The sequence below is a fragment of the Drosophila busckii genome, chromosome 2R (genome assembly GCF_011750605.1).
Source record: "Drosophila busckii strain San Diego stock center, stock number 13000-0081.31 chromosome 2R, ASM1175060v1, whole genome shotgun sequence".
Taxonomy (NCBI): Eukaryota; Metazoa; Arthropoda; class Insecta; order Diptera; family Drosophilidae; genus Drosophila; species Drosophila busckii.
The window spans coordinates 22,017,512-22,039,699 of NC_046605.1; the positions used below are offsets into that span (position 1 = coordinate 22,017,512).

Consider the following 22,188-nt stretch of genomic DNA (forward strand, 5'->3'; position numbering starts at 1 on the left):
AAATATATACAAAATTTGGTTGCTCTAGCTCTTTTAGTTGCTGAGAAACAGCTGCTCAAACATTTAGACAGACGGACGGACAGACGAACATGGCTATGTCGACTCATTTTGTCTTGCAATGTACATAGCTTAAATGTTATTATATTATAATCTTGAGGTGCCTGCAGACAATTATATTCTTGTCTTGCTTAGGCTTGTCGGATGGTGTCGGACTTCTTTCTTGGTCAGTTACACTGCACACTCGCACAATGATTAGTGCACTATTCGGAGTATTAGCAGATGTGTATCGGAAAATTAAAACAGGCCAAACGAGCATTTGCTATGCCGGCGCTGCCCAATACAGCAGGCGCTAGCTTGTTTACGTGGCCATTTTCCCACGATGAACGGGAAAGCTGTTTTATTCCGTGACCGTAAAGGTTATGTCGCCTGTTTGGTCTTGCAAGACCAATAATTGGAGCTCCTCAGCTATGAACAGCTGATCTAGGTTTAGTATTGTATTTTTAGCTTTGCACAGCGGTGAAGAAAGCTTGCGCGCTCTCTTCTTTTCGCTTGCACTTTAATAAGCTGTTCTTTGTGCGTGCATTCGGCACTGCACTTATAAAAGCTCGCGCTTTCTTGGTGCGTGCTCACTAATTTTTTTTGTTTTAGCACTTGCCTTCTGCACAGCTGCACTCTCGCTTTCTTTCTATCTTATTTTATCATTCTCGCACTTTCAAATATATTAGATTCTATGCCTGTTGCTAAGGGCATTTCAAACAGTCGTAACTAATTCTTCGTAGAGCAAAGGCTAATCGAGTCTTATTGCTATTAGTTCGTAATAAGTTCGTCGTATCCAAAAGACTATTCGAGTCTGTCCGCCGTAAACTTTGTCTAATTCGAGACAATAGTTAATAATTTAACACAGCCCAATCTCGGGGATGTAGTTTAATTATTTCGGTCAGCATAATCGAATGTGTATCAAGACTACTTGAGTCTTGCAATACTTACATACGTACATTCAAATATCGCTTAAGTATTTGTCGCGACGAGACAAATACTTAATAAAATAAACTTGTAATTTACTATAAACTCAAAATCTTGAAGTTTTTTTTTTTTTTTTTTATATTTCTTTGGTAAGGTGTAGAGTCCGTACTACAAATGTACCTTAACACATGTCTGATAGTTTAATTAAAGTCAAACCCCATATAGCTCTATGGGGAGGAAATGTTGGAAAGTCTTTTTAATTTGGTCCCAAGGTCTTGGCCAAACTTTGCCGTTTAAGCCGTCTAAGTGGACGGGCAGGTAATAGGCGTCTTGCGGGACGGCTCTTGTGTCGCTGCAATTTGTCTCTGTATCGGCTGGTGTGGCGGCCGATTTGCTCTTCAATTTGTGTGTATGTTCAAGTCTCTGTGTAGGGTCGATCCTTGCACATACTAGGGGCAGTCTGTTATCTGTCGCAGCACTCGGTTCTGTAATACCTGGACTCGCTTATAATTTGACTTAGCGGCGATTCCCCAAATCTGAATTCCATAGAGCCATATTGGCAAGATACAATGTGCATATACCGCCCTTTTGCACCTGAGCGGTAAAGTGCTCTTTCGATTAATCAGCCAGCGAAGTTGTTGGATCCTGTGCTTGCATCTTTTTACCGTAGCCTTCAGATGTGGACCAAATATGAGGCGCTTGTCCAAAGTAATTCCAAGGTATTTCGCTTGCGACGGATGGTCTAGAGTGACTCCTTCTAATTGTATTTCAGGGGTAGTCATGATTAGTCTTCTGAGAGTGAAACATGGGTTTGTAGTTTTCAGCGGATTGACTTTTAAAATCCATCGTTTGCACCACTCCGTAAGAGTATCTAGATATTTTTGTAGTCCATTGGCTGCTTCTATGTGACAGTTGGAATTGTATATAACTGCGATGTCATCTGCATAGGTCGCAATAAGTGCCTTGGAGGGAGCTATCATATGTTGCCAGTTGGGGCTAGGTAAATCGGCAGTATACAGCGAAAAGAGCAGAGGTCCAAGAACACTGCCCTGTGGTACTCCTGCTCTCATTATATAATTATTTGTCCCTTACTTTGACTTTAAATTTAAGTCCTTCGAGATATGTCCTTAATATACCATAGTATGGGGCTGGTAGTAAGTTCTTAATTTTGGACAGTAAGCCATCATGCCACACCCTGTCGAAGGCTTGCTGCATATCAATAAAGACTGCGTTGGAGTATTCCATATCATCAAAGGCCTGCAGTATGTGCTTCACCAATCTGTGGACTTAATCTACAGTGCCATGTCCCTCTCGAAAGTCAAATTGATAATCTGGCAAGATACTGTTTTGTCGCATAATGTCAGAAATTCGGTTGGCAATGAGTCTCTCCCACAGTTTGGACAGAGAAGGTAAGAGACTTATTGGACGATATGACTCCGGATCAGCCACTGGCTTGCCGGGCTTGTGTATCATCATAATCGCAGCTAATTTCCATTGCTTTGGGAACATTTGAACTCTAATAATAGCATTAAAAATTAAAGCTATATATAGGAGCGTTCTTTTCGGTAAGACTTTCAGCGTAGCGTAGCAAATTCTGTCAATACCCGGAGCTTTATTTTTCGGCAATAATTGAATGGCTTCAGTTATTTCCAGCGCTTCAATCGTCGTCGAATGCAGACGTGTTTTTATAGAACTCCGGAAAAAAATATAAATCCCACAAGCTTAGAGTGCAGTGTGAGTGTATAACTAGTGTTAAAACGCAAAAAGACGCTAAGTGCGATGAAAACGCACTAAATATTTTAATTTATTGATTATTAATTAATAAATTTATTAATTAATTAATAATTATAAATAAATAAAATATCAAAAAACTAAAACAGATGATCATCAACGACATTCGTAAGCAAAGACAGCGCGAGCAAGACGAACACCGGCTTCTCGCTTCAGCGAAACAACGCGTACTTCTCTTTCGTGGCCGAGCCAAGTCAAAATACTGCTGATGCAGTCGAACGGTCAATTACCCCTGACCTAAAAACTCGACCACTTGCACTTAACAAGTTGATCGAGCTCGTTTCTTGCTCTCCAGCTCTACCGTCTCAGAGCACCGAGTGCATTGAGCAAACATCGAACAAGCAAAAGCTGGCATGCAATGGGCCGAGCGACATGCTCTCACCTACGGTGACTAGCACAACAGTCTCTCTGACTACCGCCAACATCACTACCAACAACGACCTCAACGGTATCGGCCGCCCGCTCAAGCCCATTCGTTGGCACTACTCGCTCCCTGTGTCATCGGCGGCAAGAAAAGCCCCCCATGAATCAACAATCAAAACAACAACCAAAACCAACTCCTTGACCAACAACGCAAGCGATGCCCCGCTCGTGCAGACTGAAATGGGATCGCTACATTCAAATTTAACGGAAGCTAAGCCCCCTAATGCCAAGAGCGAAAATGACCCGCAGCAATATGAAAGCAACTTCAAGCGAAAAACTTAACACCACCAATAGATTTCAAATTCTAGCAGACAACTCAGATGATTCTGCAGCCGAAGAAAGTCGTTAAAAAGAAGCCAAAGCCACCTCCGATATATATACGGGAGAAAAGTTCCAATGCCCTTGTGAGCAAAATTATAGAGCTCATTGACAAGACAACTTCCACATAATTTCCCTTGTACGGGGTAATATTCGTGAAACAAAAGTTCAAACGAAGTCAAAAGAAAGCTTTAGAATATTATCCAAGCATCTAAAAAATGAATTTTTACACGTATCAATTAAAAAGCAGTAAGGGCTTACAAGTGGTCTTAAAGGGCATAGAATCAGATGTAACACCTGCAGAAATAACTCAGGCTCTACATGATAAAGGCTTTACGCCAAAACAGTCTTCAACAAGGATAAGACAAGAATAAGAAGCCCCAACCGCTCTTCAAGGTGGAGCTGGAGCCAGACCAACAATACTCTTAAAAAAAAACGAAATGCACCCCATATGTACAAACTCAGTTTCTACTGCATCGTAGAATCACTGTAGAAGAAACACATAAACGCCACGGCCCTGATACAATGTATGAATTGTCAATGGCCACATGGCCACACACGGTCATACTGCAAACTCCCGCCCGGTGTGCGTAGTTTTGTGGACAGCTTCAACGACTCCGCAACAACTGCTACAAGGCAAAGACACTCTAGTAACCAAAAGGTGCAGGCAACATGCGGTGGTAATCACACAGCTAACTACAGAGGTTGCCAATATATAAGGAGTTAAAAAATCGAAAATCCACCAGCGAGTCACTACGCCGCGCTCCCGCAATGTATTGGCTTACAAACCATCTAAATCACACCCCAGACGTCCTTCTCTCGATCGGCACCCAGATTCGTCGATTGACTCCGGGATCCTCAATAAGAAAAAATGTGACATTTGCAGGCGCTTTGAAATCAGGATTGGAGCCCACTACGCCAAATACATTGCACCCAAAAGCACCTAACTCTGAGATAAATATGGCAAACCATTATCAGCCTGTGGAACACCAACAAAATAACCTTGAGGCACTGTTCTCTAGCCTGCAACAAAGCATTATGGAGTTCATGTCCTTCATGCGGACAACTATGCAAGATTTAATGCGTAATCAGAATCTCTTGATAAAAATGTTAGTATCACATCAGTCCAAATAATCAATGGTTTCTCTTCGTATATCCACGTGGAATGCTAATGGCGTTATCATAAACTTGAGTTATCTCAATTCCTGCTCGACAAACACATTGACGTCATGCTATTGTCAGAAACACATCTGACCAACAAATATAACTTTAATTTAAGAGGCTACACATTCTATGCAACAAACCATCCCGATGGCAAGGCACATGGTGGGACTGGTATTCTGATCAGAAACCGTATCAAGCATCACCGTTACAAGGAGCTCGCAGAAAATTATTTACAAGCCACAACAATAAGAATAAAACTGGATAGTAGTAAACAACTTACTCTAGCCGCAGTATATTGCCCTCCTCGCTTCACCATAAGTGAAGGAGAGTTCATGCAGTTCTTCGACTCACTAGGAGACCATTTCATAGCAGCAGGAGACTACAATGCAAAGCACACACACTGGGATCTCGCCTTGTGACTCCAAAAGGAAAGCAGCTCTATAATGCAATTTTAAAAGCCAGCAACAAACTCGACCACGTTTCTCCCGGTAGACCAACATACTGGCCAACAGACCCAAATAAACTGCCTGACTTAATAGACTTCGCAATTACCAAAAATATACCTCGAAACTTGATCAGTGCCGAAAGTCTCTCAGATCTCTCATCTGACCACTCACCCGTCCTAATTAATTTACTTAGTCATCCAGTAACTGATACTCAACCGCTTAGATTGACTTCACACAAAACCAAATGGATCTGCTATAGGAAATATATAAGCTCACACATTACGCTAAATCCTTTACTCAACGTTGAAGATGATATCGACAGCCTTATCAAACACTAGAGTCCAATTCTGTCACCGCAGCCCGCATTGCAACTCCTCAAAACGCCAAAGTGCCTTACACTCAAAAGAAGACAAATCAGCAAATCGAGCAACTCGTTCTAGAAAAGCGACGCCTTAGACGAGAATGGCAGTCTCACAGGTCGCCATATGCACGTCAAAGGCTTAAAGACGCCACCCGCAAGCTTAACCAAAGCGTTAAAAACAACAGAAGCAAATAGTCAACATCCGCTTAATATCCAGCAACTATCACTCTCTTCTACAAAAAAACTCACTGTGGAAGCTCATCCAACTCTATGGCCCGCCAACAGAAAACTGTTGATGCCTATAAGAAACCAACTAGGCGGCTGGGCCCGCAGTGACGAAGACAGAGCCAAAACATTTGCAGGACACCTTGAAAATGTGTTTCAGACCAAATCCTGCCACAAATTCATTCACAATACCAACATTAACAAGTGACTCTCAGCTTCAACAAGAGCCAATGAAATTTCGCCCAAACGAAATCGCACACATCATCAAAAATCAGTTGAACCCGGAAAAATCACCAGGCTTCGACCAAATAACGCCAACAATGAATATTGAGCTCCCATATTGTGCAGTTTGCACCCTCGCGCAACTCTTCAATGCCATCACCAAGCTTGGTTACTTCCCAGAGAGATGGAAAAAGTCAATAAAAATAATGATACCAAAGCCAGGCAAAGATCACACAAATCCATCGTCATACAGACCCATAAGCCTACTATCATGCCTGTCAAAACTCTTTAAAAAATGCTTGCTGACTCGGATAAATCCATATCTAAGAATCCATAACAAAATTCCATCACATCAATTTGGGTTTCCGTGAAAAACACGGCACTATCGAGCAGGTTAATCGCATAACATCTGAAATAAAATAGCGCATTCGAAAACCGAGAATATTGCACTGCAATATTCTTAGATGTATCCCAAGCATTCGACAGAGTCTGGCTAGAAGGACTAACGCATAAGATCAAAACAACGCTTCCTAATAATACACATAAATTATTAGAGTCGTATCTATATGACAGGAAATTTGCAGTGAGATGCAATTCTGCTATGTCTGACGACTATGTGATCAGAGCCAGAGTCCCACAAGGCAGCGTACTTGGACTAACACTATATGTCATTTACACAGCAGATATTCCAACAAAGTAGACGACTAACAACATCCACCTTTGCTGACGATACAGCTATTCTCACCGTTCGAGGTGCCCTATGCAAGCAGCAGCGCAACTGGCTCTTCATATGGTCGAAGTGGAGAAATGGTTCTCTGACTGGCGAATAAAAGTAAACGAACAAAAAAGCAAACATGTTACGTTTACCCTAAACAGGCAAATTGTCCACCGCTCACACTAAACAATTCCGCACTCCCGCAAAGCAAACGAAGTGACGTATCTTGGAGTACACCTCGACAGAAGACTCACATGGCGTAGGCACATCGAAGCCAAGAGAACGCAACTAAAACTAAAAGCCAATAGCCTCCACTGGCTTATCAACGCTCGTTCCTCTCTCAGCCTTGAATATAAGGTCCTGGCTTTACAATTCCGTACTTAAGCCCATCTGGACCTATGGCTCCCAACTATGGGGGAACGCTAGCAATAGCAACATTGATATTGTCCAGAGAGTCCAGTCAAAAATCCTCAGAACTATCACCGGGGCACCGTGGTACGTTCGAAACGAAAACATACAGAACGACCTAAATATTCAACCAGTCAGAGATGTAATAGCTAAAATCAAGGTAAAATACTACAGCAAGCTTTCTTTGCACCCTAACCCCGTCGCGCGAGGGCTAACAAAGCTGTGCAGCCGCTCCCATCTGCGTCGTAACGACCTACCACCCAGCGATAGAATCTAGGAACGTGCAATCCTAAAACAGTTTGATGTTAGATAATGTTTAGTTATAAGATTTTTATATTCTTATTGTTAGTCTCAATTTAAGAGAAGAAGATTCAATAAAAAAAACAGCAAAGTTTAAAAAAAAAAAAAAAAAAAAAGTTATTTCCTCAATCCTTATTGGCTTAATAGGCAGTGGTGTCTGCAAGTTCAGATAAGTCTGTTCTATCCAAGCAAAGTCATAAGGGGCAAAGCGATCCTCTAGATGATGGCCAAAAGCATTGGCCTGCTCCATTTCATCTTTTGCGAGTTCGCCACTAGGACATCCGACAGGCACCTGTCTAAAGGGTTGTCTCATAAGCTATTTTGTACACTTCCATAAGGAGTAGTTTGCATCGATGATGTAGTCCATGGTAGACAGTTTTTGTACGAAGAAATCGCTTCTAAGGTCTTTTAAAAGGGATCGAAGCTGTCTTGCTTACCCGGTTCCACAAAATTCGGTCCTCAGGAACTTGAGTACGAATTGCTCTTCTTCGAAGGCGCATTTTTCTTTTGATAAGCTCTCTGGCCTCTCTTGTAAGTACAACTCCATAGCTAATAGGACAATGTATAGGATCAGGTGGAGTTGAAGCAGTAGCAGCTCTATGTATGTTATGTGTAAGAATATCTACTGCGTTCTCAATGTCTTCTCTAGAGTTCAGAGCCGAGTTTAATTGAAAGGAGCTCTCGAGATGTTGATTAAAAGCGATGAGGTCTGTTCTTCTTGTGATTAAACGAGGACTTGGTCTGACATTGATACCATTTGTTTGGATATCGACAATAAGTGCTATATGGTCTGAGTCTAGGTCCCAGCTTTGGCAGATATTTACTTGAGCATCCGGTAACCCATGATATAATGCGAAATCAATGCAGGTTGGTGTATGGCTTGCTACATATGGGTATCTGGTTGGAGATCCGGTGGCGAGGATTTTAGCGCCTCGGGCTGCAATGGAATAGGCTAATTCTCGTCCTCTGGGTGAATTGTATGTGTCACCCTACAGCCAATGTCTTGCATTCCAGTCACCTCCAACCAGGTATCTTTGACCGCAAGAAGCGACTATGCTAGTAAAATGCCTTTCTTCTATATTATTTCTTGGAGGACAGTATATGGCGCTTCCATGTCTCCCAAGCCTGTAGCAACTTTTATTGAAGACATCTGAATGATTCGTGTCTCGATAACTCTATGTGGAAAATGGCATAGAGAACTCCTCGCCAATACCGCCGCTCCTCCTTGACCGTGATTGTGATATGCTGGTTTATACGCTGGATAGAAGGTATATCCATATATTTTAATTGTTTCACCTTGATTAAGCCTAATCTCATTTAATAGAAGTATGTCCACTCTGTTCTTGTGCGCGAACAGCTCAATTTCTCTGGCTTTACCTGAAATGCCATTAGCGTTCCAGATAAGGATCTTAAGTGCGTTCATTGTGAGGCCGGAACGTTGTTGGGGGACAGATGGTTAGCTCTATCCCTGGTCAATTGTTTAATACTGTTTGCCATTTCCAGTACCATTGCCTCTTAGACGTGTTAAGATTTAATTGTTGATGAGTAATGCTTTTTGTTGTTTTAGCGCTCGTTGCAGTCCCCGTCGACCGGCGAATGAAATCTTGGTATCGTGCACATCCTTTATAGCTGACCATATGGTTGTCTCCACAGTGGAAACAAGTTGGCTGTGCATCTACAGAGCGTGCACATTGATCAGTGTCGTGATCTTCACCACACCTGGCACAATTTGGCTGTTGGCGGCAGTATGTGGCCATATTGCTGGCAACGACGGCAATGTGCAACGACGGCAATGTGGTGACCTCTTGTATGAGCTCAAAAAGGTCATTAAAATTGCTAATGTTTACCACAATTTGTGGTGGCTTTGTTGATCTGCCAGTCGCTGCTTCTTCGTTGGCTTGTTCAGGTGCATCTACCTGATTTGTTGATTCTTCAGTGAGTTCATCATCAAGGTCCATATCCAGCACAGCATACCGATTTGCAGTGTTCGGCTGGTTGGGCGGACTTGGGGCTCGGTCTATGGTTACGCGCTTGGAGCTGGAGGTATGAGAAAGCGATTTTCCGTTCTTTTTCCTTTTAGCTGTTCGTTGCACTTGCTCTTCTAGTAACCTACAGGCAACGCTACTAGTTTGTTGTCGCGTTTGAGCTTTGTAGTTGTAGTACTATGAGTACTATGAGCGCTTTGGCTTACTTCGTAAGTGACGGAAGATGTGGAGCATCTATATGGCGAAGTTGTTGAAGCCACCGAGTAAGTAATGGCACTACTTGCGGCGTGAACCGTTCGCAAACGGCAGCTTTCAAGGTTTCACTTACGGGAGGTGTCGTAATTTTGGCATATGGTGCCACTGTTTCAGTTATTCTCTTTGCCTTCATCGTTGGGATTTTGCATGATTTTATACGGAGGCCAGCCAGCGGCATAGCTGAGGCCAGCTGGATATAACTTGAATAGCAATCAACCTAGGGAAAATAACTATATTTGTGTAGGGAGCGGTAAGATATAATTTCTGTTAAATGAATTTTTCTGTACTGAATTATTTTACATTTTATATATTTTTGAAAAAGAAAAACAAATTTTGGTTTTTGTTTCCAGAGCACGTCTAGTTTGTACGATAGCTCAGAGAGTAGCAGCCCCCCCAAAATCTTGAAGTGTTTTTAATTTCGTAAAAATAAGCTAAATAGCTAATAAAAAAGCTTATTAGCTCAACATTGGTGACCCCGACGTGATCTATTAAGTGTGATCAAACTCTGACGTGATTTATTCAACATTGGTGACCCCGACGTGATTCTTGCGTGAATCAATTGTTTAATAAATACGCAAGCGCACCAACAGCCTACCGTTGGTTGTTGTTTTGTGAAATTTAATAAATACATTAACATTAAATAACATTTGATAATTGTGTTTCGTACGTTGAATAGTAATTTCGCGAACTACATATGTACAATAGTGCACAAAACATTTGTGGTTGTTGCTCTTACTTCGTCGCGTAGAGCTGCGGGTGCATGTACAACTGTAGTATACAAACTTACATATTTACATATTTACATACATATGTGATTATTGCTTTACATTGTCGCGCAAAGTGCATTGATTGTCGCCAGTGCATTTGAAACTTTCCATATGTATGTAGTTGTCGCATTTACTTTGTCGCGTAAAGTACGTTAAATGCCGCCAGTGCATGAAAAACTATAGTGAGCAGGCTTATGCTATTCCTGCCAACAATGCATCTACCGCCAATGCATCTGCAACTGTAGTGCGCCAAACTTATGCTGTATCGCTATACCTTGTCGTGTAAATCAGTGCACAAAAAACATACATAGTTGTTCTATTTTTCGCGTAGAACCACCAGTGCATTTTAAACCGTAGTGCATCTGCATATTTGTTTGGTTGACTTTTTCGCTTTCGTATCGAACGCCGCCAGTGCATGTACAACTATACAGCATCTGCATATTTGTTTGATTAGCTTTGTCGTGTAGAGTGCCCTAGTGCATCTACAACTTTATTGCACAAACTTACACATCTACATAAGTGATTGTTGTTTTTTACTTTGTCGCGTAAAGCCGGCAGTTCATTTAAAGCTGTAGTGCACATTCTCACTTCGCTTTCGCATCGAGTGCCGCCAGTGCATTTAAAACTGTTCAGAAACTTTACATTGTGAAGTGCGCGCAACAAAATCAAAACAATAAAATGAAAACCAATACTCCACCACTGATGCTTTTCGCAACGTTTTATAGGGCCTACCACTCCTTGGGTGGTCTAAAGGGAAGGTCTAAGGGGTGAAGTCTTTTCAGACGCCTACGATGCTGGCTGTTGTCAAGGAGGTTGACTGCCAGTGAATTAGTCTGTCGATCCAGTCTCTCCTGGTATTTCAGGCTATGCCTTTTAACCTCTTCGGTTACAGTGCAAATTCCAAGGTCATTGTGGATCACTTTGTTTTTGACATAGTAGGGTGCCTTGACAAGTTTGCGCAGGGTTATGTTTTGAAATCGTTGCAGGATGTCAATGTTCGATGTTGAGGCTGTACCCCACAACTGGATGCCATACGTCCATATGGGCTTGAGTATGGCTTTGTATAATAGGACTTTATTTGTGAGGCTCAGCTGTGATCTATAGCTCAGCAGCCATCTCATCTGGCGAAATTTTAGACTAAGCTGTTTTCTTTTTGTCTTAATGTGTTCTGCCCATGTTAGTCTTCTGTCGAGTGTTAAGCCGAGATATTTACCCGGGACTGTAATCATTATAAGTTTTTTTTAAAAAAATTACAACTTAATGATTATTTTTAATTTTTTTTTATAATCTCACAGAATAATGATTAATATTAAGTTATATTTTAAAACTCAACCAGTAATCATTATGGCTGAGCAAAAAAATATCTCAGCCATAATGATTACTGGTTGAGTTTTGAAATAATAATTAATATTATTTTGTGAGATTATTAATAAAAATTAAAAATTTATAATAATTGTAAAAATGCATAGATCGACCTTTGAGAACAATTTTGGTATAGTTCTTGATTTCTCAAAGTTACTAGAAGTGAGTGATTTTTTTGATTTAAAAATATAAAATAATTATTATTTACCGTCCCTGATTTAACTTTATCGACAGTAGGCAGTGTAGTGCCATTCAGTCGAACCTCCGGGCAAAACTTTGGCCGAGTTGCGAAAGTCATGTGAGTTGACTTGCCTTCGTTAATGACGATGTTCCATCTTTGTAGCCATGGCTCCAATTTAGTTAGTTGTAGCTGCAGAATTGCTGATGCTTCTGCGTAATCAGTTGAAGTGGTCGGCGTAAGTTGCAGTAACGAAATCATCTCTTTCTAGCACAGGCATGTCTGCAGTAAAGAGTGTATATAATATGGGGCCTAACACACTTCCCTGTGGGACTCCAGCGTTGACTTCATAGATCTCGGACTCAGCCCATTCGCATCTTACATAGAATAGACGCCTGTGTAGATAGGATTTTAGCAGCAAGAAAAATGGTGGCAGCATGGACTTAAGCTTATTGAGCAAGCCTAGATGCCAGACGCGATCGAACGCCTGTTTGATGTCCAGAAAAGCTGCAGAACAGTACTTCTTGTCTTCAAATGAACACAATATCGTCTGTGATAATCTATGGCATTGTTCTGGTGTTCCATGTTGACTTCTAAAACCAAATTGATGTTCTGGGATTAGTTGGCCGTCTTCTACCTCTGGCAATAACCTGTCCAAAAATATTCTTTCAAATATCTTCGACAGTATAGCCAGCAAGCTGATGGGATGGTAGCAGGCGGGGTCCTGATCAGGTTTCCCAGGCTTGGGTATCATTATGATCTCCGCACACTTCCACTGTGAGGGAAAGTGATGGAGCCTAATAATACCATTGTATATAACAGTAAGAAAGGCGATTGCACGTGGAGGTAAACTTTTTATAGTTGTTGCGTCAATACTATCGTAGCCGGGACTTTTGGTTGTTTTTAAGCTGTCCACTGCGGCTTTAACTTCATCTTCATGAATTGTACGTATCGGCGGATCCATTGGGCAGGGTGACTCTATGAAGGATTGCGTGTTGAAGACATCCGTTGCTGAACAAAGGTTAAGGGACGTGAATGTTTCCCGCAGGTGTAGAGCAAAAGTCTCAGCTTTTTCTTCGTTGGAACGACACCAAGTACCGGCTGAGTTTTTAAGGGGTGGGACTCTTTTGGTGGGTCTTTTGAGATATTTGGTATTGTTCCAGAGGTTATGCTCTACCCCGTTAGGCTCAGCATGTCGCTGAGTTCATTTAAAACTGTTCAGAAACTTTATACAGTGAAGTGCTTGCAACAAAATAAAAACAATAAAATGCAAACAAACCTCCACCACCGATGCTTGGCGCAACGTTTTATAGGGCCAAAGCCAAGGCTATCAATGACCAAGTCAGACGAATGGCCATAGTTATCGCGCCAGAGAAAATTTCTGCCCTTTGCGTGGAGGAATAAGATGTTCGGCTTGAGGCGCTTGAGTGCGCTCAGAATGCCTTCTACCGCGTAGATGACGCATTGGAGGAACTTGATTGTGATGTAATCGGCAGTTCCCTGCGTGTAGCATTTGACGAGCGTGCGTTTTTGATGAAAGTTATTTTTCGACGCGAAATCAACAAGCGCATGCTGTCGTCTCCACAATGCTCTACAATGACTCAAGCTTTGGTGCAGTCCAATGTATCGCCTTTGGTACAGCAGCAAAGGAGTGGACACAGACATGCCATTCCAGCTAGCTTTGACATTGTGCAGCCAGTGCGAGTCCAACCAGCTGCCAATTTCCAGCATTCATCGCATGGTACGTCACCACCCGAGTTGCTGAAACATCAGCAGCAGCAGCAGAGTGTGCCGCAGCAGGCTGTGGATCCCGTAGAGTGCATGAGCAATGAGCCATCAACTGGCCATAGCAACATCCAACAGCAGCGGATGCAGCGGTTACAACGTCAGCAACGTTAGCAGCGGCAGCAGCGACGCCAGCAGCAGCGGTTCCCTGGACGACGGCAGCAGCGGTTACAGCAACGTCAGCAGCGGCAGCACCGGCTACAGAGACGCCAGCAGTAGCGGTTCCCGGGACGACGGCAGCAGTAGCGGTTGCCGGGACGGCGGCAGCACCGGTTGCAAAGACGACGGCATCAGCAGCAGCATCATCATCAGAAGCATCTTCTACAACGATACCGAGGCCTTGCAAATGCGCCTATCCAACTGATGAGGTGGGAGTATGTTTGGTCTTGCAAGACCAATAATTGGAGCTCCTTAGCTATGAACAGCTGATATAGGTTTAGTATTGTATTTTTAGCTTCTCACAGCGGTGAAGAAAGCTTGCGCACTCTCTTCTTTTCGCTTGCACTTTAATAAGCTGTTCTTTGTGCGTGCATTCGGCACTGCACTTATAAAAGCTCGCGCTCTCTTGGTGCGTGCTCACTAACTTCTTTTGTTTTAGCACTTGCCTTCTGCACAGCTGCACTCTCACTTTCTTTCTATCTTGTTTTATCATTCTCGCACTATCAAATATATTAGATTCTATGCCTGTTGCTAAGGGCATTTCAAACAGTCGTAGCTAATTCTTCGTAGAGCAAGGGCTAATCGAGTCTGTCCGCCGTCAACTTTGTCTAATTCGAGACAATAGTTAATAATTTAACACAGCCCAATTCGGGGATGTTAGTTTAATTATATTCGTCAGCCATAATCGAATATGTATCAAGACTACTTGAGTCTTGCAATACATATACATATACGTACATTCAAATATCGCTTAAGTATTTGCCTCGTCGCGACAAATACTTAATAAAATAAACTTGTAATTTACTATAAACTCAAAATCTTGAAGTGTTTTTAATTTCGTAAAAATAAACTAAATAGCTAATAAAAAAGCTTATTAGCTCAACATCGCCCGTAGAGATTAGGTCGCCTTTCGACTCTCTTCCGTCACCAAGCTCGCTCGACCGAGCACTTTTGATGATAATGTTTATGAAATATACGCTAAACCGCAGTGGCCCGACAGTGCACTTGGTCTTGAATACCGCAATATTGATTCACTAATCTCTTGTAGAAACACTTAGGGCGAAACCTCTCCACTATAGAATTAACCCAGCCTCGGTTTGCAAACACAATTTTTTTGTTGTATCTGTGTGCGTATATTATCCCGTCTTGTCTGTGTGCGCGTATGGTCTCGCACTAGTTTTTTGTATGTGCTACCATTGTGCTTGAAAAGTACCACAATTGCTGTTCTCTGGTATGTATACATATGCATATGTGGGCTTGTTCTTGAAAATCACCACACCTGTGTTCTAACGGCTATTTGTGCAGACGGCTTGCTGTTCATGTGTAAAAGAGACAACAGAGCAGATGCTGGGAAACTATTCTTGAATCTGGATATCGTTCAGGTGATACACACCCAAGGTTTTTCAAGACTCATTGACAAGTTCATAATATGCCTGACCAAGCTTTCAAAGAACTGTTGCTTTAAGTCTCATGCGGTACCGATTTATTGTAAGAGATGCATCAGATCGATCCAAGAAGTACGGCGAATACCCAGTGCTACGATGATCGGATGCTCTCAATGACCCGCTTATCTCATCAATGAATGTATATGAATGAATATGGCCCCAGTATGTCTATCTATAACTTCTGGAATGGTCTCTCAGACGACATAGGTTTACCCATCGACGGTCCTAGGACGTCATTCGGGATTTTCGTAGAAAGAAAAACCGAACACTTTGAAACATAGTTCCTGTTATGCATAACCATACCAGGCCAGAAAAGGAATCGCTTTATATATTCCATCATTTTCTCTCTTTCTCAATGCGCAGCATCTGGAGGATCATGAGCACATTGTGAGACATCAGTCAAAAGCCCGAAGAGAGAGAGCTGAGCTGTGTGTATTGGTCGCACTACGCTATTGTAGGACACTCAAATTGAATATAAACAAGTGGACAAATTAAAGTTGAGCGCCACCATATTTTAAATACACTTTGACTAGGGCATCGCAGCAAACACATGCATGCACTCACAAACACATACACACAAAACAGCTAACGCGTCACAGCTCGTTTTCGCTGTAGCTTCAGCAGCGACGCCGCCGCTTGCGTCGACAGCGACGTTTGTATGGCGCGTCAGCACGTGCACACCCGCTGTCTATATTGAAAATTGAAATGTAAATAATAATAATTCCAAAGTTATTAATACGATCGCTCTCTGTAAATTTCACAATTGTCGAAAACATGACTAGGCCATTTTGTAATTTATTAAAGATTTTTAAAAATTTTTGTAAATTTTTTTTATAATTTTCTTCGATATGCGGGGGAAGGGGAGGAAATAAAAAAAAACCGTAATGTCCTGGATATTAGGAGCCCTATGTATTACCAAATTTTGGGTTTTGCTCTAGCTCTTAATATTGCTGAGAAACACGCACTCACACAGACGGACATACGGACGGGCGGACAGACGGACATGGCTATATCGAGTCAGTGTGTCTTGCTGATCAAGAATATATATACTTTTGGGTCTGCCACGCCCTCCTTCTCCCTGTTACGACTTTTGAGCAACTTCCATAATAACCTTTTTCCATTTTTTACAAAAATGTCAAAGTGTATAAAAATTGTTTTTTGTTGGCGAAAAGCATTATATTTTTTTTAAATATGTACACATTTACGTAAGCATGTGAATTACTCGAATTGAGCGTTCTATTTTCATCGCATAATATAAAATATTATATTATCCTCCAGGACCAGATGGTGTACCAGGTTCCGTACTTAGATATTGCGCTGGTTGCGAGCTTATTGGTAGGCTTTTACATGAGGGATTATGTTGGGGGCCTTGTCCTGGTTAAGGGAGTGTTGCTAGTGCCTCCAATCTGGAAGGAATCTTTTATTATTCCGTTATACATAAAAATGGCCCTAGAAGTTATGTAAATTACTATAGGTAAAGGAGGGGGAAGAAGGATGTCTGCGTACGCCTAGCTTTTGTGAAAACTTTCTTACTTCCAATTAATGCATTGTCAACATGCGTCAAATTGTTTACCTAGCGCAACATGGTTTTGTGAAACATAAGTCTACTACCACCAATCTACTTGAGTTTTTGTCAATGGTAATCAAAGGTTTTCACAATAATAAATTAAGCTTGATTTTGGACTTCAAACAATTTCTGAAAATTGGATTTCCATTACTTAAACTAACAGAACTCAGAGGGTGATTTTCAAGTCGTCGGCTGTTTCCAAGCCAGTATTCGTAACGTCTGGTGTCCCTCAAGGTAGTCATCTTGGTCCTTTGCTCTTTAACCTATTTATTAACGATCTTCCCTCAGTCATTATGCATTCCAATATTTTGATGTATGCTGATGATGTGAAGCTGTGTCTATCATTTAGAGACATGTCATGCAGTACTTTATTGCAGACCGATCTTGATTGCTTTTTAATTGGTTCAAAAATAATTTATTAAAACTTAATTGCTCTAAATGTAAAGTTATGTCATTCCATAGACACTCGCCTCACATCGTCAACTACTACATGGATCAATTGCCTCTCAACAGATTATCGGAGGTTAATGACCTGGGTATTCTCCTTGATAGTAAGCTGAAGTTTGAAAAACATGTTCTTAACTGTCAGTAAGGCAATTCAAGTTCTCGGCTTTATCAAAACGATGGCCTAAAGAATTTCGATGCCCCTTAACTAACTCAAACTAACTTTATTATTCCTCTGTTCGACCGATTCTGGAATATGGATCTTGATCTCCACAATACTCGAACCACCAAGATAGTATTAAATCTGAGTTCAACAAAATTTGTATTATTGCTTACGCTGGCTTAAACTGGGTTCCAAGGTGTTGATCTACCACTTAACTACTGTAGACTACTTTTAATCATCTTCTAACCTTTTAACTAATCGACGAAAACAATGGCCTTGGTGTCATGTTCATGATTAATATTAATTAAAGGGAAATTGATTCTTCATATTTGTTGGGTATCAACTTAATTTCTCGGTTACCATGTTAGGTTAATCTTGCCAAATTTTGTCCCTTTAACTCTTAAACTTTTGCAATCACTAAACATATTTACTGCACTGAGCATCTCGAGTAACTCTCTGTCTGATTATAAATAACTTTATTTCTGTTAATCAACCACAGAGACTCACAGAGTTTATTACAATGCGGTGTATCTAACTTACTTAAATATTAACAATTAACTTTAATCCAGATCTGATTGGGTTTTTTGGGTTTTTCCCAATCCTTGCAACAAATGTTGGGTCTTTTAACACTCAAAATTAAAAATAAAGATATAATAATAAATTACCTTTAAATTTAATTTTACATATTTTTGTATATAAATACTATATTGTAATTTTTTCTTTTGCTGTCGACTGCTCTTAGTTGACATTAAATAAATAAATAAATAAAATAGTTGTGATTCACCCAACTTTGGAACTGCTTATGGAGCTGCCGTCTCTTGAGCAAACTGTGTATCCTATATAGACTAAGCGCCGCTATTTTAGAAAATCGTGACTGGTCTCACTTTTTTGACAGTAATAACTTAGCTTTTTTTTTAATAACTTTATAGCTTTTTTGACCAATGCGTTCCTCGAAGGCAGCGTAGTAGATCTAAAAAGCCTCTATGGTTTACCAAGAGTTAGCTGGTTTTAAGAAATATAAATTTAAACTCACTTTTTTTTTTTAATTCAATAATTTATTGTGTTTGACTGGTGCTTTGACGCTGTACCCCAAAGTTGGATGACGTAGGTGATGAGGAGTCAGTCGAGCTTCTTTAGCTTTTCAAGACACTTGGTCTTGGCAGTGCAAAGTTATACAGCCAGTCCTGAACAGTCGCCGAGGCGATTTCCAGCAATTAGTGGGATGCGAGCATAGTTGTATAATTTGTGTAGGTAACCAGTAGCAGGGGTATCATCTTCAGCATGTGGTAGAAAGGCCATGTCTACGGTATACGGGGTCCAATTACACTTCCCTTTTGGACTCCTGCACGTATATGCACCAAGCTGAAACGACAGTCTCTGACTGCTACTTGGAAAGTTCGATCACTAATGAATGCTTAAGATGGCATAGTGAGGAGCAGGAAGCAGATTCTTCATTTTGTACAACAGAGCCTCGTTCCACACCTTCTCAAAAGCTTGTTTGACGTCGAGGAAAACGCCAACGATGTACAGGTTGTGTTCGAAACAGTGGATGTTCAAGGCAACCGTGAAACTTCTTGAACCCAAATTGGTATAGTGGTCTGATACCTGTAGAAGCTCCATGAATCGATTTAGCTGGTTAATTGGTGAAAGTTTTTAGCAAGTTAATTGGGCGGTATGAATCAATCAATCAATCACCTAACTCTGAGATAAATATGGCAAACCATTACCAGCCTGTGGAACCAACAAAATAACCTTGAAGGCACTGTTCCTCTAGCCTGCAACAAAGCATATATGGAGTTCATGGTGTTCATAGCGTATTCAGAATCTCTTGAATACAAATGTTAGTAAATCACACCAATCCAAATAATCAATGGCTCCCTCTACGTAATATCCACGTTGGAATGCTATATGGCGTTTCACGCATAAACTTGAGTTATCTCAATTTCTGCTCGATCAACACATTGAACGTCAATGCCTATTGTCAGTAAACCACATCTGAACCACAAAATATAAACTTTAATTTAGGAGGCTAACACATTCTATGCAACAAACCATCCCGATGGAAAGGCACACGGTGGGACTGGTATCCTGATCAGAACCGTATCCAGCATAACCGTTACAAGGAGCTCGCAAAAAATTATTAACAAGCCACAAACAATAGAGAATAAAACTGGATAGTGTAAACAACTTACTCTAGCTGCAGTATATTGCCCTCCTCGTTTCACCATAAACTGAAAGGAGAGTTCTGCCAGTTCTTCGACTCACTAGGAGACCATTTCATAGCAGCAGGAGACTACAATGCAAAGCACACACACTGGGGATCTAGCCTTGTGACTCCAAAAGGAAAGCAGCTATATAATGCAATTATAAAAGTCAGCAACAAACTCGACCACGTTTCCCCCGGTAGAGCAACATACAGGCCAACAGACCCAAATAAACTGCCTGACTTAATAGACTTCGCAATTACCAAAAAATACCTCGAAATTTGATCAGTGCCGAAAGTCTCTCAGATCTCTCATCTGACCACTCACCCGTCCTAATTAATTTACTCAGTCATCCAGTAACTGATGATCAACCGCTTTAGATTGACTTCAACACAAAACAAATGGATTCTGCTATATTTAGCTCTCACAATTACGCTAAATCCTGTATTCAACGTTAAAGATGATATCGACAGCCTTATCAAAACACTATGAGTCCAATTTTGTCACCGAAGCCCGCATTGCAACTCCTCAAAACGCACAAGGTGCCTTACACTCAAAAGAAGACAAATCAGCAAATCGAGCAATCTCGTTCTAGAAAATAGCCGACGCCTTAGACGAATGAAATGGCAGGTTCTCACAGGTCGCCATAAAAAATGCACGTCAAAGGCTAAAGACGCCACCCGCAAGCTTACCAAAGCGCTTTAAAACAACAAGAAGCAAATAGTCAACATCGCTACAGCCAGCAACTATCATCCTCTTCTACGAAAAACTCACTGTGGAAACTCATCCAACTTTATGCCCACCAACAGTAAACTGTGATGCCTATAAGAAACCAATAGGCGGCTGGGCCCGCAGTGATGAAGACAGAGCCTACATTTCTGCCAGAACACCTTGAAATGTTTTCAGCCAAATCCTGCCGACAAATTCATTCACAATATCCAACATTAACAAAGTGACTCTCAGCCTTCAACAAAGCCATGGAAATTTTCCGTCCACCAAAAGAAAAATACGTCAACCACATCATCAAAAATCAGTTGAAAAATAAAAATCACCAGGCTTCGACTAAATAACGCCAAAAATGATTATTGAGCTCCCATTATTGTGCAGTTTGCACCCTCTCGCCGCGAAACTCTTCAATGCCATCACCAAGCTTGGTTTCTTCCCAGAGAGATGGAAGAAAGTCAATAATAATACCAAAGCCAGGCAAAGATCACAAAAATCCATCCATCGTCATACAGACCCATAAGCCTACTATCATGCCTGTCAAAACTTTTAAAAATGCTTGCTGACTCGGATAAATCCATATCTAAGAATTCCAAAACAAAATTCCATCACATCATTTGAGGTTTCGCGAAAACACACACGGCACTATCGAGCAGTTTAATCGCATAACATCTGAAATAAGAAGCGCATTCGAAAACCGAGAATATTGCACTGCAATATTCTTAGAATGTATCCCAAGCATTCGACCAGAGTCTGGCTGAAGGACTAAACGCAATAAGATCAGACCAACGCTTCCTAATAATACACACAAATTATTAAAGTCGTATCTATATGACAGGAAATTTGCAATGAGATGCAATTCTGCTATGTCTGACGACTATGTGATCAGAGCTGGATTCCCCGAAAGGCAGCGTACTTGGACAACACTATATGTCCTTTACACCGCAGATATTCCAACAAGTAGACGACTAACAAAATCCACCCTTTGCTAACGATACAGCTATTCTCAGCCGTTCGAGGTGCCCTTTGCAAGCAGCAGCGCAACTGGCTCTTCATATGGTCGAAGTGAGAAATGGTCTCTCTGACTGGCGGAATAAAAGTAAACGAACAAAAAAGCAAACATGTTAAGTTTACGCTAAACAGGCAAAATTGTCCACCCTGCTCACACTAAACAATTCCGCAACTCCCGCAAGCAAACGAAAGTGACGCTATCTTGGAGTAAAGTATCACCTCGAACAGAAGACTAATGACGTAGGCACATCGAAGCCAAGAGAACACAACTAAAACCAAAAGCCAATAGCCTCCACTGGCTTATCAACGCTGGTCCTCTCTCAGCCCTGAATATAAGGTCCTGCTTTACAACTCCGTACTAAAACCCATCTGGACCTATGGCTCCAACTATGGAGGAACGAACGTAGCAAAGCAACATTGATATTGTCCAAAGAGTCCAGTCAAAAAAAATAAAAACTATAACCGGGGCACCGTGGTACGTTCCGAAAACGAAAAAACATACAAGAAAATCTAAATTAATTCACCAGTGCAAAAGATGTAATAGCTGACAGCAAGCTTTCTTCGCCAAATCCTAAATACCTACAAGGCTGTGCAGCCGCTCCCGTCTGCGTCGTAAACGATCTACCAACCAGCGATAGAATCTAGGAACGTGCAATCCTAAACCAGTTTAGAGAAACTGTTAGATAATGTTTAGTTATAAGATTTGTATACTTATTGTTAGTCTCAATTTAAGAGATTCAATAAAAACAGCAAAGTTTAAAAAAAAAAAAAAAAAAAAATGAATCAATCTGCGTTGATGATTTG

General features: G+C 41.2%; 1 protein-coding gene across 1 annotated transcript; it reads right to left on the bottom strand.

Annotated features, from left to right (window-relative positions):
• Positions 1 to 11,922: 11,922 nt before the first annotated feature.
• On the bottom strand, positions 11,923 to 13,635 carry LOC117134688. The gene is made up of 2 exons (XM_033293188.1): positions 13,163 to 13,635; positions 11,923 to 13,097 (listed from the first exon to the last, which is right to left on the bottom strand). The coding sequence occupies exons 1-2, from the start codon at positions 13,612 to 13,614 to the stop codon at positions 13,088 to 13,090; spliced, it is 462 nt and encodes a 153-aa protein (XP_033149079.1). The 5' UTR covers positions 13,615 to 13,635; the 3' UTR covers positions 11,923 to 13,087.
• Positions 13,636 to 22,188: the final 8,553 nt, after the last annotated feature.